Source organism: Macaca nemestrina, chromosome 7 (assembly GCF_043159975.1).
Source record: "Macaca nemestrina isolate mMacNem1 chromosome 7, mMacNem.hap1, whole genome shotgun sequence".
Classification (NCBI taxonomy): domain Eukaryota; kingdom Metazoa; phylum Chordata; class Mammalia; order Primates; family Cercopithecidae; genus Macaca; species Macaca nemestrina.
Genome location: NC_092131.1, coordinates 17,310,536 through 17,326,019, shown reverse-complemented (window position 1 = coordinate 17,326,019; position 15,484 = coordinate 17,310,536). Strand labels below are relative to the sequence as shown.

General features: G+C 53.1%; 1 protein-coding gene across 8 annotated transcripts in view; it reads right to left on the bottom strand.

Moving 5' to 3' along the window:
* Window positions 1-4,032: 4,032 nt before the first annotated feature.
* LOC105467558 (tetratricopeptide repeat domain 7B) overlaps window positions 4,033-15,484 on the bottom strand; it is a 273,670-nt gene continuing 262,218 nt past the window's right edge. For all 8 annotated transcript variants that reach the window (XM_024788437.2, XM_024788439.2, XM_011717247.2 and 5 more), the window contains one exon: window positions 4,033-5,033. In XM_024788437.2, coding sequence (XP_024644205.2) covers window positions 4,812-5,033 — 222 coding nt within the window. In that variant the 3' untranslated portion in view covers window positions 4,033-4,811. The remainder of the gene's footprint in view (window positions 5,034-15,484) is intronic.

Below are 15,484 nucleotides of genomic sequence, written 5' to 3'. Positions count from 1 at the left end.
GGCCCTGGACTGTCCAGGGGGCCCAGTGCAACCAGCAGAGTCCTTAGAGGGAGGCAGGAGGTCAAAGGCAGAAGGTGACACAGTGATGGAACAGAGGAAGGAAAGGCAATGTAAGGCGGCCACGAGCCAAGGCCGCAGGAAGCTTCTAGCTGCTGGAGAAGACAAGGACGCCCGTCGTCCTCCAGAGCCTGGGGAAGGAACACAGCCCCACTGAAACCTTGATTTGTGACTTCTGACCTCCAAAACAAAGAGAATAAATTTGTGTTAAGACACTAAGTTTGCAGTCATTTAAAATTTAAAAATTTATTTTATTTGTAGAGACAGGGTCTTGGTCTCTCATGCAGGCTGGACTGCAGTGGCATGACCACTCACTGCAGCCTCAACCTCCTGGGCTCAGGCAATCAGCCCATCTCAGCCCCCTAAGCAGCTGGGACTACAGGTGCATGCCACCAAACCTGGAGAGATATATATATATATATATTTTTTTTTGTAGAGACAGGGGTCTCACCATGTTGCCCAGGCTGGTCTTGAACTCCTGGGCTCAGCTGATTCTCCTGGCTCGGCCTCCTAAAGTGCTGGGATTACAGGCAGGAGCCACCATGCCCAGACAGTTCATGGTAATTTGCTGCAACCACAGGTAATGAATATACACCGTTAGCATGGTCCACGAGGCCTCACCCTGTGTGGCCCCTGTTAAACTTCTGACCTCTTCTCGTCCTTCACCACCTGACCGTCCCCCTCCCCTCTGGGCCTTTGCACCTGCTATTCCTGTTCCCTGAGACGTCCTCCTCCCAGATTACCTGCCTTTCTTCAGCCAGATGGTACTTTCTTAGCGAGGCTTCCCTAGTCACCCTCTAAAGGGCAGCCCTGCCACTGCCTACCCCTTCCCTGGCTTCATCTTTCTCCATGCGTCACCCCACCTGCCATATTCCTCATCTGCCTTTTTTCTTCTACCAGAAGGTAGGTCCTAAGTGGATGCGGCATCTGTGTCACACATTGCTGTGCCCTCAGTGCCTGGAATAAGATCTGGGATGTTGTGAGCATTCCATAGATATTTGTTGGATGAATGAATGAGTGAATGAATGAATGAAATTTTACAGAGGGGGAGACTAAGACCAGGGAACAGGAACCCCTTGCCTAAGTTAGGGTCAGCACTAGTCCTGGAATCAAACGAGGCATCTCCCGCATCTCACTGTCCAAAAACGCCTCCACTGGGCAGAACTGGGCACTTTTGAAAGGTTTATCCCTCAGGCCTGCCTCAATCTCAGTCCTGCCAGGTCATTCCATGATGACCCCAGGCAGGTGTCCTGCCCTCTTGGCGTCTAGCGTCTGTGTCCTCATCTGTTAATGGATGGATGGTTGGGTGGATGGATGGATGAACGTCCTTAGTTGGGAAAGGCTCAGCAGGTCAGAAGACTAGGAAGGTGGCCAGAGCCACAAGAGGGCTTGGGGAAGGAGAGGCAGCCAGGCACAGTGGGGCCAGGACACAGAGGGGCTGCACACAGCCAGGCACAGGGGGCTGGGACACAGAGGGGCTACACACAGCCAGGCACAGGGGGCTGGGACACAGAGGGGCTACACACAGCCAGGCACAGGGGGCCGGGACACAGAGGGGCTACACATAGCCAGGCACAGGGGGCTGGGACACAGAGGGGCTGCACACAGCCAGGCACAGTGGGGCCAGGACACAGTGGGGCTGGACACAGCCAGGCACAGTGGGGCCAGGACACAGAGGGGCTGCACACAGCCAGGCACAGTAGGGCCAGGACACAGTGGGGCTGCACACAGCCAGGCACAGGGGGCTGGGACACAGAGGGGCTGCACACAGCCAGGCACAGTGGGGCCGGGACACAGAGGGGCTGCACACAGCCAGGCACAGTGGGGCCAGGACACAGTGGGGCTGGACACAGCCAGGCACAGGGGGCTGGGACACAGAGTCCAGTTCCAGGCAAGAGCTTGAGAAGCCATCAGGGGTTTATAGAGGGAACCGACCCAATCCTCCCTTCTAAGAGGGGTCTGCTGACATTGGACTGTGTGGGGCTGGGGCCAAGGTGCTGGGGATGAAGGTGAATGGGAGAGATTTGAGATGCGATTTGGGTAGAAAAGACAGGATTTACTGGAAAACAGAATATGAGGTGAGTGAGTGGGATTAAGGTGGGGGACTGAGGAGTCTGGAAGAGTGCCCAAGTGGGGAGTGCCAAGGATGGCAGGACTTTCCTGCATTTCTTAGGCACCTTTTAGGTAGAAGGGATGGAAACCGCTGTGCTTGCGCTAAGCAAGATGGGAAACCGTATGGGCTCCTATGATGGAAAAATCTCGGGCTGCAGTGCTCCAGCGGTGACCCTGGGCCCAGCTCTCTCCACCTCCTCATTCTCTTTTTCTGTGTTGGCATCATTCTCAGGTAGGCCACCCCATACAATGTCAAATGGCACCCACAGCACCCCATTGGCATCCCATTAGGACAGAAAGAGGCTTTTTTTCTAACGTTTTCATAACCAAAGTCCCAGGGGTGCTTCTCATTGGCCACGCATGGGTCACATGCCCAAACCCAAACCAGTCACTGACACTGGGGAGCTGGGGGGCTCCGGTTGTTAAGGCTGGGCCCATGTGTCCATCCTTGAGCCATGTGGGTGGAGAGTAGGGGTGGTTCTCCCGAGGGAGATGAAGACAATGGAGAGGTGCCAGCCCCAGCGCCCTATGGGGCTGATACGCACAGGAGTCTTTGAGGTGAGGGCCTGGTGGACAAGGTCTGGTATGGCGCCTGCACCATCTGCCTCAGTGGCCCAGCCTCCTCCCTTCCTAGTCCGGATCCAGTGGGCCTTGCCCCACACTCCTGCATGGGATGGCAGTGCCCAGCCCTGTGCCTCCAATCAGGGCAAGCTGCCACCACACTGAGCACCTGCCCCAGGTCCTACAATGCAAATCCCATGACTTATGGCCACTCAAAGCCACAAGTGCTGCTTGGCAGGGTCAGTGCTGAGGCTGGGGCTCCCACTTACTGTCTCTCCCTCCTTGGCTGCCCCCTAGCCCACCTGCCTCACTGAGCCAGGCAGGTTGTGCCCAGTTTGAATGCAGTCCTCTAGGCTTCAGGGCACCTAAGATCAGAGCTCAGCCCTCCATATTTCCCTGGGTCCTGGAAAGGTGGGGCCACCCTCCAGCTGCCCCCGAGGGCCTGCAGATACCTGCTCACTTTCTCTCTGGTTGCTGGTCTTGCTGTCTACTCTGTGGGATTTGGACTTTGGCTCAAACACCTCTACACCTTCTTCTCACGGTGGCAAGAGCGCTGCTGCAGTTCCAGCCTCACCTCTCCCCTTGAAAGGCAGCAGGAAAGAGCGACAGCATTCCCTGCGGCTCCCGCTCCGACTGGACCGCTTTAGGTCACATGCTCACTCCTGACCCTCTGTGGCCCATGAGTGCAGGAGGCTGCTTGGGCAGGGCTGAGCTGCATGCTCCAATTCCAAAGCCCCATCGGGGGAGAGCTAAGGAGAATTCCCAAACCAAACCCAGGGCTGTTGCTGCAAAAACGAGGCCTGGGTGCCGAGGACCCAGGAAACACGTCCCTACCTAAGGATCATCTTCAAATTATAAGTGAGGAGATGGCCGGGCATGGTGGCTCACACCAGCACTTTCGGAGGCTGAGGCGGGAGGACTGCTTGAGTCCAGGAGTTCAGGACCAGCCTGGGTAACATAGTGAGACCCTATCTCTACAAAAACAAACAAAAATTAGCCGGGCATGGTAGAGTGCGCCTGTGGTCTCAGCTACTCAGGAGGCTGAGGGGGGAGGATCACCTGAACCTGGGAAGTCGAGGATGCAGTGAACTGTGATTGCACCACTGCACTCCAGCCTGGGCAACAGAGTGAGACCCTGTCTCCAAAAAATAAAAATAAAGTAAGTGGGGAAAGAGAGGCTGGGCCTTCTAGTGTCAAGGGCTGACATGTCCAGAGTGGGTCCCCAGGTACAGACAGCTCCTCAACCCAGGAACTAAGCCTTTCTCAGATCTTTGAGCTTTTACAAATGACACAGGCTATGAGTCCATTTAAAAATCATTTTATTATTAACATCATCTTCCCATGTAGCCAAGTGTCTGTCATGTATAAGGAATGTCAGTAAATATTCCATTTGAAGCTTCTTTGTACATATTTCCCTCGATAAATAAACTCTGAATTCACATAAAAAAGTTAAACTTAAATAACTCATATTTCCTTCTCTTGTAACAGGCATATATTGGTAAAATATAAATATTCTTGGACTCAGGCTTTGTTCTAAGTGAGGACAGTCATTGATCACATGGTATAATTATTGACAGTAAAACCAAGAAATTGTCAGCTGGTTCCCGGCATGGACTAGCGCTGAGGTGGGAAACAGGAAGTTCACATTTGGTTTCTGGGCCAAGGTGGGGCAGGAGGGGTGGTGGGGAGAAGAGGACAGTTGTTTTCTTTACAGCTCTGATAAAAATAATCTGTTCTGCCACTGAATTTTAACTTTGAATATATTCTTCTACATTTGCTGATTAATTCCATAATCATTTTACTTAAAACTCAGATGTCAACTAACAAAATATGGCACATGATCCATTTTGAACAATGTCAATAGGTTCAGAAACTATCATTGGGCTGGCAAAAAACAACAAGAGAAACGCACGCGGCAGAGCAATGATTTGGGCTTGGTTTGGTTGGTTCACTGTGGCCCACTGAACGCTCGTCCCTGGCCTCAGTGCGGCAGATTCATCCCCTGGGGGCGATGGGACAAGCCCTGGTGCCCGGCAGGGCCTCTGAGGCCTGAGCGGCAGGTGAGGCTGGCAGGCGCCTGCTCAGAGCACGCGGGGGATGATGGTGAAGGGCACGGCGGGGCTGCTGGCCTCCAGCTCCAAGGCTGTCAGGAAGCACTCCGTGGCCGCCGCGTCGTTGCCCTGAGCTTGGAGGACCTCGCCCAGCCCGTTCCAGACCTCGTGGGCTGTCGAGTTCACCTGCACCGCGTCCCGGAGGATCTTCTCTGCCAGACTGTAGCGGCCCAGCTGGTGAAGGATCAGCGCCTGGAGGGGTCAGAGAGAGAGAGAGAGGGAGACAGTCAGCCATGGAGGCTCCAGGAGCTCTGCGCTCCTACTTGTCCTTGAGTTTCCAGTCAGTTCCTTGGAGCCGGGAATGTATCGCCATTGGGCTGGGCCCATAGTAAGTTCTCAAGTACTTCCTGCGTTCAGGGGCAACAGTCGAAATAGTCGCCGAGCTGACTAATACAAAATTGCTGATATTCAGCCATATATTGAATTTAAAAATGGCAACTTCATATGGTTCATCTGAAAACTGAAGAACCATGAATGAACCAATTGGAGGTCCGCAGTCTGCACTGACCCAGTGTGGCGTCAGCATGGGATGCAACTGTGGTTTTTTTTGTTGTTTTTTTTTTGAGACAGAGTCTCGCTCTGTTGCCCAGGCTGGAGTGCAGTGGTGCAATCTCGGCTCACTGCAAGCTCTGCCTCCCAGGTTCACACCATTCTCCTGCCTCAGCCTCCTGAATAGCTGGGACTACAGGCGCTGCCACCTCGCCCGGCTAAGTTTTTGTATTTTTAGTAGAGACGGGGTTTCACCATGTTAGCCAGGATGGTCTCATTCTCCTGACCTCATGATCTGCCTGCCTTGGCCTCCCAAAGTGCTGGGATTACAGGCGTGAGCCACCCTGCCTGGCCTGTCATTTTTTTTTTTTTTAAACTAAAGAAACATCATGGGTGGAATTATACTATCAAAATGATGATGACAGTTTTTAAATTGCTCACAGCCCCTTCCCTGAACAAAGGCCCTGACCTCACTGTCCCTGCTTGCCCCAGGCTGTGCCCAGCTGTCATCTTCGTTCTCCTTGGTTGAGGTGTACACATTGGTCCTACCTATTTCATCAACATCATGTTTCCAAGCCGCGCACCTCTATAAGCGATGTGTGTACTTTCTCAACCTTTCCCTTGGGGAGAGACATTTAGGTCACATCCAGTCTCTTTGCTGTTCTGAATCGCACAGACATGAACATCTTTCCAGAAAGCGCCTCTTTGTTCTTTAGATCAGTGGATTTCCAGTCTTTTTTGTATCCCTGAAAACCTTTGGTTAAATGAAATCTTACTGAGAACACCCACACAGTCTATGTATAAACAGACAAAAAGGAACAGCTGGGGGGGGGTGGCGGGGAGGGGAGTCCGGTGTCCCCCATGGGCTCCTTTTAGTGGCCCTGGAGGAGGTTCAGTGGAACAGGCCTGACAACTATTTGGAGATCCTCTCCTTAGGGCAAATCTCCCCAAAGTAGGGTCACTGGGTAAGAAGATATGACTCTCTTTAGCATTCCCCAAACATTTTGCAAATTTTATCCCCAAAGGTCGCCTCACTTTTTCAGCTATCAGCAGTTTGTGTGGTCACCTGCCCCCTTCTATCATGACTCTCTTTCTGCTAATGTCATATGTGCAGAATGTCCCTCCTTGTTGAAATCTGTATTTCTTTAATAACCATTGAGGTTAAATATTTCCAATGCTTTTGTTTAGGAGCCTTTCACAAGATTGCTATTCATCTGCTACCATAATTTTCCAGCCTATTCTTTGACTTTTGAGATTCTTTTCTTTGAAAAGTTTTAAGTTGAAAAATTAAATTTGTTAATCTTTGATGATTTTTTTTGTCACTTCAAAACTTAGAAAGTTATCCTTTCAAAGGGCAGACACATGTTCAATTCCATTTATTGTAATTTTCCGTCCTTTAAGTAGTTGACTACTTTATCTTGGCAGAGAGTGATGTAGTCCTCCTACTTGGCTAGACACAAACTAGCTCATCCTCCCTCCCCTCTCTCTTGTAAGGCACTGCCTCCAACCTAGAGTGAATTATTACACGAAACAGGGGCCTTTCACTATTTTCCAGCGAGCCACAATATCGAACTTCTGCATCAGCACCACAGTTTTCATTTCTGTTACTCCCAAATCACGTTTTTGTTGTTGTTGTTGTTTTTGTTTTTGAGACAGAGTCTCGCTCTGTCGCCCAGGCTGGAGTGCAGTGGCGCGATCTCGGCTCACTGCAAGCTCCGCCTCCTGGGTTCATGCTATTCTCCTGCCTCAGCCTCCCGAGTAGCTGGGACTACAGGCACATGCCACCAGGCCCGGCTAATTTTTTTTTGTATTTTTTAGTAGAGATGGGGTTTCACCGTGTTAGCTGGGATGGTCTCGATCTCCTGACCTCGTGATCCACCCGCCTCGGCCTCCCAAAGTGCTGGGATTACAGGCATGAGCCACTGCGACTGGCCCCAAATTATGTTTTAATAGGTAGAGTCAGAGCTTTCCCTCACTGCTCCTTGCTTTTAGTATGTTTCCTGACAATCTTACCCTGTACTATTTTCGATGAATTGCAAAATCAGTTTCTTCACTCCCTTTAGAAGTCAAATTGCATTTGTGTTACCTCTCTTGGAGAGTGTGGAGAAGCCTGACATCTCTACAATGTCTAGTCTTCCCACTGAGTAATGAGTTATGGCCCTCTGCTCTTTCAAATTTCATCTTGAATCTCCCAGTAAAGCCTTGCCCTCCCTTTAGGCAGTGTGAGCATGTCACTCACAAGACAGCCCAGCCTGCTCGCAGGCCCCGGCTTCACCAACAGGCAAGCGGGCAGCAGGGTGGCTGTCAGGAGCAGAACCAGCCAGTGTGATGGCAGGAATGTGCCTGCCTTGAAGTAGCATCCCAGGGCCTGAGAGACTACCTGGCTTCCATAAGCCCCTGACAAGAGAGCTGGGATGTCCACCCAGGAGGAGCACGTGGTTGGGGTGACAGCCAAGGAGACCCATGGCCGAGGGCAGTGTGTGGGCCCTGTGGAGGCTCAGAGTGGAAGCGGGAGGGAGACCCTCAGCTCTGGGAGGAGGAGGCAGTTCAGGGAGCTCTCCTGGGTGAGGAGGAAGCGGAGGCCACGCTGCCTCGGGTAGAGAGGGCTACCCTATCCTGGCTAGGAACAGCAGACTTCAGGGTCAGCTCTACCTTCTCATGAACACAACAGAAACACCTCATGTTTCTTTTCTTATGAATATCCAAACATGTGTCCATGCTGGAGCTCCTGCATAGGACCAGGTCCTTGATGGCATCTGCCAGAGAAGGTTCCAGGGTGGCCAAACAGCCGAGGGTAGCTGACTGCTGCAGAGCCACACCTCCTGGCTGCCTGAAGGGCTTCTGGGTGTGGAGTCCAGCTGGGGGTGGCAAATTAGCATGTCCATCTCCCAGGATGGTGCTCTGGACCACCTTGGACCTCCTTAACAGGGAATCTGACAACTCCACATCCTCGCTCCCCAACCTCAAAGGCCAGCAGAACAAATGGGAGGCCACCATCCAGGTTGTACTCAGTAGGACATGAGGCCGAATGAGATCCTGCCCCCTTTCTTTGAGGGGAGGTTATCGCCTGCACTCACTCTAGAACATTCCAATGTAACCACAATGGAAGGGAGGTTTCTGGGCAGCGGCTGTGAGCAGCAGCCTGGAGAGGTTACGGCAGGAGCTCATCACACGCCTTCCTGGCATGGCTTTCTTGGTGCATCAAGATACTGAACACACACAACAGGTTTCTGAGTGGGTCTCCCGGCAGGGAGACAAGTGCTGTATGCTTCTGGCAAACAGGTGATGAGCGGCAAGCCACTGTGCTTACTTGGTTGCAGGTGGAGAATATAATTCAGGTCTCACTAGGCTCTGCCACTGTAGCATCAGCCCCGTGCTGTTTTCTTGCTCCAAGTGGAGGGTTTTTCCCCACTGGGCACCATGCTAAGCCCTGTAGCTAGCCCATCTCCTATGACTACTGCTTTAGATACAAGAAGATGCGGTTCAGAAAGGCCAAGTTCTCAGCCCAGGTCCCAGGGCCAATCAACATCGAACTGCAGCCTTGCCCAGGTCTGCTTGGTCCTGAAGCTGCCTGTTCTTCCTACCTGGTCCACATTGCCTCTGTCGCTTTAAGGGGCAAGCCCTGGGCCAGCAGAGGAGAGCTCAGTGGAGCTTTCTCAATGCAGGCCCAGGGCACTCAGGCGATAACCCAGTTACATCCAAGCAACAGGAAAGGGGCATCTGCCACGCTGTGTCCTCCCGTTCATTTCTCTGACCACTAACTGCTGGTTTTATCGCTCCTTCCCATGTTATGATTGGGAAATTGCTCCTCTCCAAGGCACAGCTTCCCTCTGGCTCAGACCTGCATCTTAGAAGCATCCTGTATATCTGCTTGTGGACTGGGAGGGCTCCTTGCCTCAGGCCAGCTGTGATCTTGAGGCTTGGGAAGGCTGCCAGAGCCAAAGGACTGGGCCATTCTGTCTGCCAGAAAGTGGATGAGTGAGATGTGGAGACCAGGAGGACCAGGGCCTTGGCCCAGGGGGACACAGAGGGCTCTGCTCTCAGCACCCTCCTGGAGTGGGGAGAACCCACCAGTCCCCTTCCTGCTGGGATTAGAAAGTGGCAGTCCAGTGAATCTGGCCAACTGTGGGGGCTGCAGGGTATAGGGCAGGGGCATGTCTACCCGCCCCCAAAAGTCCCGCAGAGAACCAGCCCCGAGGGGCTCATCTGAGCCAGCGCCCTCCGTGTTGGCCACTGAGAGCCTCTGCAGTGCTCTGGTGTTCTAGGGTTCTTGCTGGCTTGGAAATTTCCAGCCCGTATACCTGGACTGGTAGTCCTAACGTAGGAACTGCCATTTTCAGATGACCTTGAAGCTTCCTGAGCAATCTGTTCAGTGGAATTAATTCCTAAAGCTGGAGCTGCTTAGGGAGACATCGCAGACTTGCCAGGGGCTGCCAGCTCAGGCTTGGCACAGGAATGAAAAATAGGCCTCTCCCCAGTGAGCCAGGAGCAGCTCAGAAATCAGCCCATGACGGGATCAGCCAGAACAAGCTCCAGCTGCAGTCAGAGCCACTGCCTGGAGCCAGCACAGCTAGAGGACTGGCCAGAGGTGCGCTGGGACCTGGCTGTGTCTGGCTGTCAGGAGTGACACACCACCCAAGCCCCACAGTGCTGGCCAGGGCCCTTCCTTCCTTTCCCTTCCCTGGGTTCCATGTGCTCTTCGGCACTGCAGCCCTCATGTCCTTTCCAATTCTAGGGGCCCGGCTTGCTCTCTCCTCCAGAGATCAAAGGCCTAACTCCTGAGGCTGGCATGGGGCTGTTGTCAGCACCAGCTGGGTCCAGCCTTCCCTGGGTTCAGCCAGGCTCGTCTGTCAGCCAATGTGTTTCTGCAGGATGCAGCCCCAGCCCCCTCCTGCCTCCCAGCTGCGGTCGGTCAGCCTGGGGCCTTCCTGCTAGAGCCCTTGTCCATCTGCCTGAGGCCATAATGCACCCCGTTCCTACAGAGCCGGGCGGCCACACTGCCCCCAACCAGCAGCGCTGCCCAGCAGCACACAGCTCCTGCTCCCAGCCATCAGCCTGCAGGAGGCAGATTCCGATAATGACATAGTACCATATACAACCATATAACCTGCCACTCCCTGCCCCCACATCAAACCCAACAAAACCCACCAAGTGATTGCTTGGTGCTGGACAGAGTGGGTAAGCGCAGGCCTGCTCTCAAAGAACTCAGGGTCCGGTGCAAATCACCAACAGCACTGAGCACTAAGGTCTCGTTCCATCCGCTCTCACCTCCAGGAGCCAGTGCTGCTGGGGCTTGAGTCTCACAGACCAGATGACCTGCCTACAACCCTTGTACAGGTAGCTAGCGGCAGAGCGGAGGCCTGCAGCTGTGCCGCGTGTGCCCTTGACACTGGGCCCCTCCCCTCCCCTGTGTGTGGAGAGGACGCGCACACAGACTCCCACCGTCGCCAGCACTGGTGTTCCTGCAGCCCCTGTGGGTTGGGAGCTGGCTGGAGCTGAGCTTCAGAGAGCTGGGAAATCACTGAGGAAGTAACTTATTAGTCCCTTTCTTCAGACACAGATGAAGGCTGCCTCCCAAGCTGGTAATTAACATAATCAGGTGTTTTGTACAAATAGGATCTTGATGATGCACCAAATTGGCAATAAGAGATTAAATTAAACCTGTTATTTCAAATGAGATGAAATGGACTTGGCCAGTTTCAGAGCAATTAGCATCTTCCTCGCTTTTGCCTTTTGTTGCGATAATTGCTGCCCAAGAGCTAAACTCCTTGCCAGACCCCGAGGGCGCCTGTGTCGCAGCCCCTGGAAGGCTCCTGTGTGCAAGGTTTCCTGCTGCAGCCTTGGTGCAGGAGGCCCTCAGCAGGGCAGGCCTGCACTGTCCTCTGAGGCAGAAGCCTGCGGACAGAAGCCCCTTCGGAGGCTGGAAATGGTGGCTCATGCCTGTAATCCCAGCACTTTTGGAGGCTGAGGCAAGTGGATCGCTTGAGCCCAGGAGTTCGAGACCAGCCTGGGCAACATGCAAAACTCCGTCGCTACTAAAAAAATACAAAACTTAGCTGGGTGTGCTGGTACACACTGTGATCCCAGCTACTTGGGAGGCTGAGGTGGGAGGATTGCTTGAGCCTCAGAGGCGGAGGTTGCAGTGAGCTATGATTGTGCCACTGCACTCCAGCCTGGGTGACAGAGACAAAAAAAAAAAAAGCTCCTTTGGGAGATTTTGGATATCCCCATGGCACTCCGCAAAAGCAAAGTCAGACCTTTGCTGGGTTCAAGAGCACATCACAGACCACTGTCCCTCTAAGGGTACAGGTACAGGGAGATAACGTCCCTGAAAGCATCCTTCCCAAGGAGAAGCCATTGCTGAAAAGAAGTCCTGTGGCCCAGCTCTGGGTGGGGGTCAGTCGGTCTACCTGGTTGTCGCTTTTCCCCAGGCACAATGTTTTGGAAATCAAGCATTCAGCATTAGGGATGGAGGTGAACCACTCCGAGTGCTTCCTACACCAGGACCTGGCTGATGGGCAGGCTCCCCTGCCGGTAGTGCTGTCAGCTTCTCTGAGTAGCAGTGCAGTGTTAGTGCAGAGAGCAGCGAGCTGCCCCTCGCCACATCACAGCCGGCCTGGATTCTGCAGAGCCTGCTGGGCCACACCAGGGCCACTGATGGGTAAGATGTTTAGTGTCAGGGATGGTACTGGAGCACTTAAAGATCTTTCTGTTCTGCTCCTGAGTCAGAAACTCCACCATCACCCTTTGCAGGGGTTAGAGGTGGGCATGAGTGGCTTAAGGCAGTGTTATCAGCTGGTTTCTCCAAAAACACAAGTAAACCTGGGAGGACAAATTCATGGGTCACCAGGCTCTATTAATTGTGCATGTGCAGGGCATTATGATCAATGTAGTGTATGTTTTGCTGACTGCAAAGTGCTTTTGACACCGTCCTGTGTGATGGGTGCCACATTAATTGAGGTGGCTTATCTCAAGCTCTGTCCCCCCACTAGGCTTTGCTGTGAGTGCCTGGAGGGCAGGGACTGGGTGAACCCTGGTCATCTCTGCACCTCCAGGCCTGACGCCGGGTAGGTGGCCAGTAACTTGGGGCAGAATGAACAAATGAGCAGGCCCAGAAACTCGGTGAGAGCAGCGTACGGTTTAAAGCTACCACGGACTGAGTGGGAGTCTGTGTGCCTGGCCCAGGGCCTGTGCTCTGACCCACCACGGCTTGCCATAGAGAGGTGAAGGATTTTCTCAGCATCTGCAAGTCAGCAGCTCATGCAGCTAGTGGAGGTCAAACTTCACTGGTGGAGTGGGGCCCCTTCTTCTCCAGAGGGAGTGGGGCCCAAAGGCAAGGGCGGCGGGGGCTGAGGACCAGGATCAGCGGCTTTTCCCCTGGCTCAGCACCCACCCGAGCTGCTGGCACCACTTGAGCTGAGCGGGCGCCACCACGACTTTTGAACAAAGTCACACAGCCTCCTCATGGTGAGGTGTCAGGGACTGTGGTGGCGGCTTCTGGGGTGGAAAGCCCATCTTCCCAGCTTTGTCTCCTCCCTTTGGGAAGATGACAGTGCTGCTGAGCTGGCTGTGGCCAGAGCTGCAGTTGTGCTGGCCACAGACGGTACCCTGGGGGCTCAGGGTGTAGGTGAGGCATCTGAAAGGTGCTACAGGCCCTGGCTGCTGCTGGTGGCTTCTGCATGGAGGGACCTGGCTGGCCACCGGGAAAGGACATGGTGCTCTCTGGGACAGCAGAGCATGGAGGTTGGGGGTGTGAGTCCTAGGCTCACCCCAGCAGACTGGGCGTGAATCCTAGCTCCACCGTTTACTTGGACAACTTACTCTGAGTGTCAGATGCTTTATCTGCATAATGGGGAGAAACACCAACCAACGGGGGAGTTAGTTGGACTAACTCGTTTAGTAAGGACTAAATGAGGTTGCGAGTTTGCAAGGCACTTAGCAGATCGCCCAGCACATTTGTACGCCTTCAGTGGGTGGCTGCTCTCAGCAATATTAGGACTATGGCTGTTCTCATTACCGTTGTTAAACTAAAGACCATACGACTGAAGGAACAGACTCACTGAGCGATAACATACCAAATCATAAACCAGACCTAAGACCATGCCAGGCAAAGCTTAAGTCACGTATCCCTGAAAGAATAAACTGCCTTCTAACTGCCACAAGGTTTTTCTTTTTCTCTAGCAGCTAAACAAGCACTGGCCTCCAGATAAGCAATACTGAAACAATTGCAGCTCACCTACCACCAGACCCTAACTGAGCTCCCATCCCACAAGCTGCAACTGCAGCTTTGACTGGACGAGAGACCACCAACCACAGGCTGGTTCTGGCTGGTTTAGTAAGAGGCTGAGCACTGCGTGTCTTCCTGCCCCTGCCTCATCTATTGATGTATAGGACTGAACTATAATGCATGTAAATGTTATGTCTCCACCCTAAAGTGAACATAGGACACATGTAATTTGCATATTTGCTTGTCACACACATGCACACATCCCCCTTTTGTGAATATTCATAGCTCCTCCTATAACCTGTTGAATATGTATACTTGGCCAACCAGTTCCACATAAATCCCTGTTCCATTCTCCCCTCTCTCAAAGTGCTTGTTTTTGGTCTGTGCCTGAGGCTACATTTCCCAGCCAGTCAAGATGGCCACCTTGTAGGCTGCAATCCTTTATAAGAAATGAAGTCTCTTCTGCAAATGTATGAACCTCCTGATTCCTCAGTTGACACTATTAGGGACTCCAAGAGGAGGGGGGCCCTTCTGTGATGCCAGTAGTTGGCTGACTCTTCACCTGCATCTGTCTCCCTCTTTAAGAGCAAGGACCGCCATGATTTGTCTTTGCATGTATGGCACTTGGAGTGGGCCTGGTACAGAAGAGGCTCTTGGGGAATACTTGCTGGATAGATGGAGGGACGGTGTGGGATGCTGTGGGGTGGTAGGGAAGGAGAAGTCCCAAAGAAAGCTCTGGCCTCAGGTCACCCTTGTCTATGCTCCCAAGGGAGGCCAGCATACTCAAAGCCTCCTCTCCTTCCAGAAGCATTAGCATGATGGTCTCTGGGGGATGAGAGCACCCCCTGGGAGAAGGTGTGCTGCTCCCAGCTGAGCCCAGTGGGCTGTATGGCCTCCCCTCGGGCTATTTGCTCATACACCACAGATCTGACACCATTCTCTAAGAAAATCCCAGAACCCACCCACAGAGCCAACACTCTTACAGAGAAAACAGAGGGCCAGAGAGAAGAGCCTTGCTCAAGGCCTTGACCCTGCTGGACACAGAGCGGAGCTAGATGGTAGGCTCCTGAAGGGCTGGGTCTGGAGAGCCTGGTGCAGAGCCTGGCCCCAGGGTCAGCCTCCAAGTTTTAGACTCCGATTACAGTGCTCCGACTCTGCCCTTGACCCCAGCTGCTTTCTGCTTGTCCTGTCAGGGGCTATGTCCATGGCAGACTAGGCTTTTTGGAAACCCACCAGGGTTTCTTTCCTAAGAGTGGGTTCCCTGACCTGAGGAAAATGGGGACCCCACAAGGGCTCCGGCCCCTTCCCAAAAGCTGCAGCGCTGCTGGTCTGGCCGTCTGCATTCACTGAAACATAGGCATGAAATGAGAAACACCAGCACACATGAGTCACCACTTCTCGGGAATTTGCATTTTCCTTCTAGAGGATGCCATTGATCAGAGAGAAGCAGGGTGGCAGCGGTGGTGCTTTCAAAAACATTTTTCTTTTAAATCAGAATATAAATAGACTGCAAACCAGAACCACTCTGAGAAGCCCACAGGAGACTGGTTTTGAAAGGGTTTCCTTGGAGCAGCTCGGGAACACAGAGCTGAGGGCTGCCCCTGCCTCCTTTCCTCCCGGGCGGTCCTTTCTTCTCTGGCAAGTGTCAGTGGCACTGTCAGTTCTGAGTACAAGCATTTTGTGGGCGCAGCTGAGGGGGCAGCCCTGAGCCCCACCCCGCTTTCCAACAATGCCTTGAAAAGGAACTGAAAACACGCGTGGGTGCGGTGGGGGCTGTGCCAGCTTTTCCACCTGGATTCTAGAAGCTCTGGGCGAGGCCTGGTCTCTATGGGACTCTGTTTTGTGTTTCATTTCTGTTTGTTCTGAGTGCTTAGAAATGGTACCGGTTTGCCAGGGGGCCAAGTGTGTGTGTCTTCGTTAATGACAC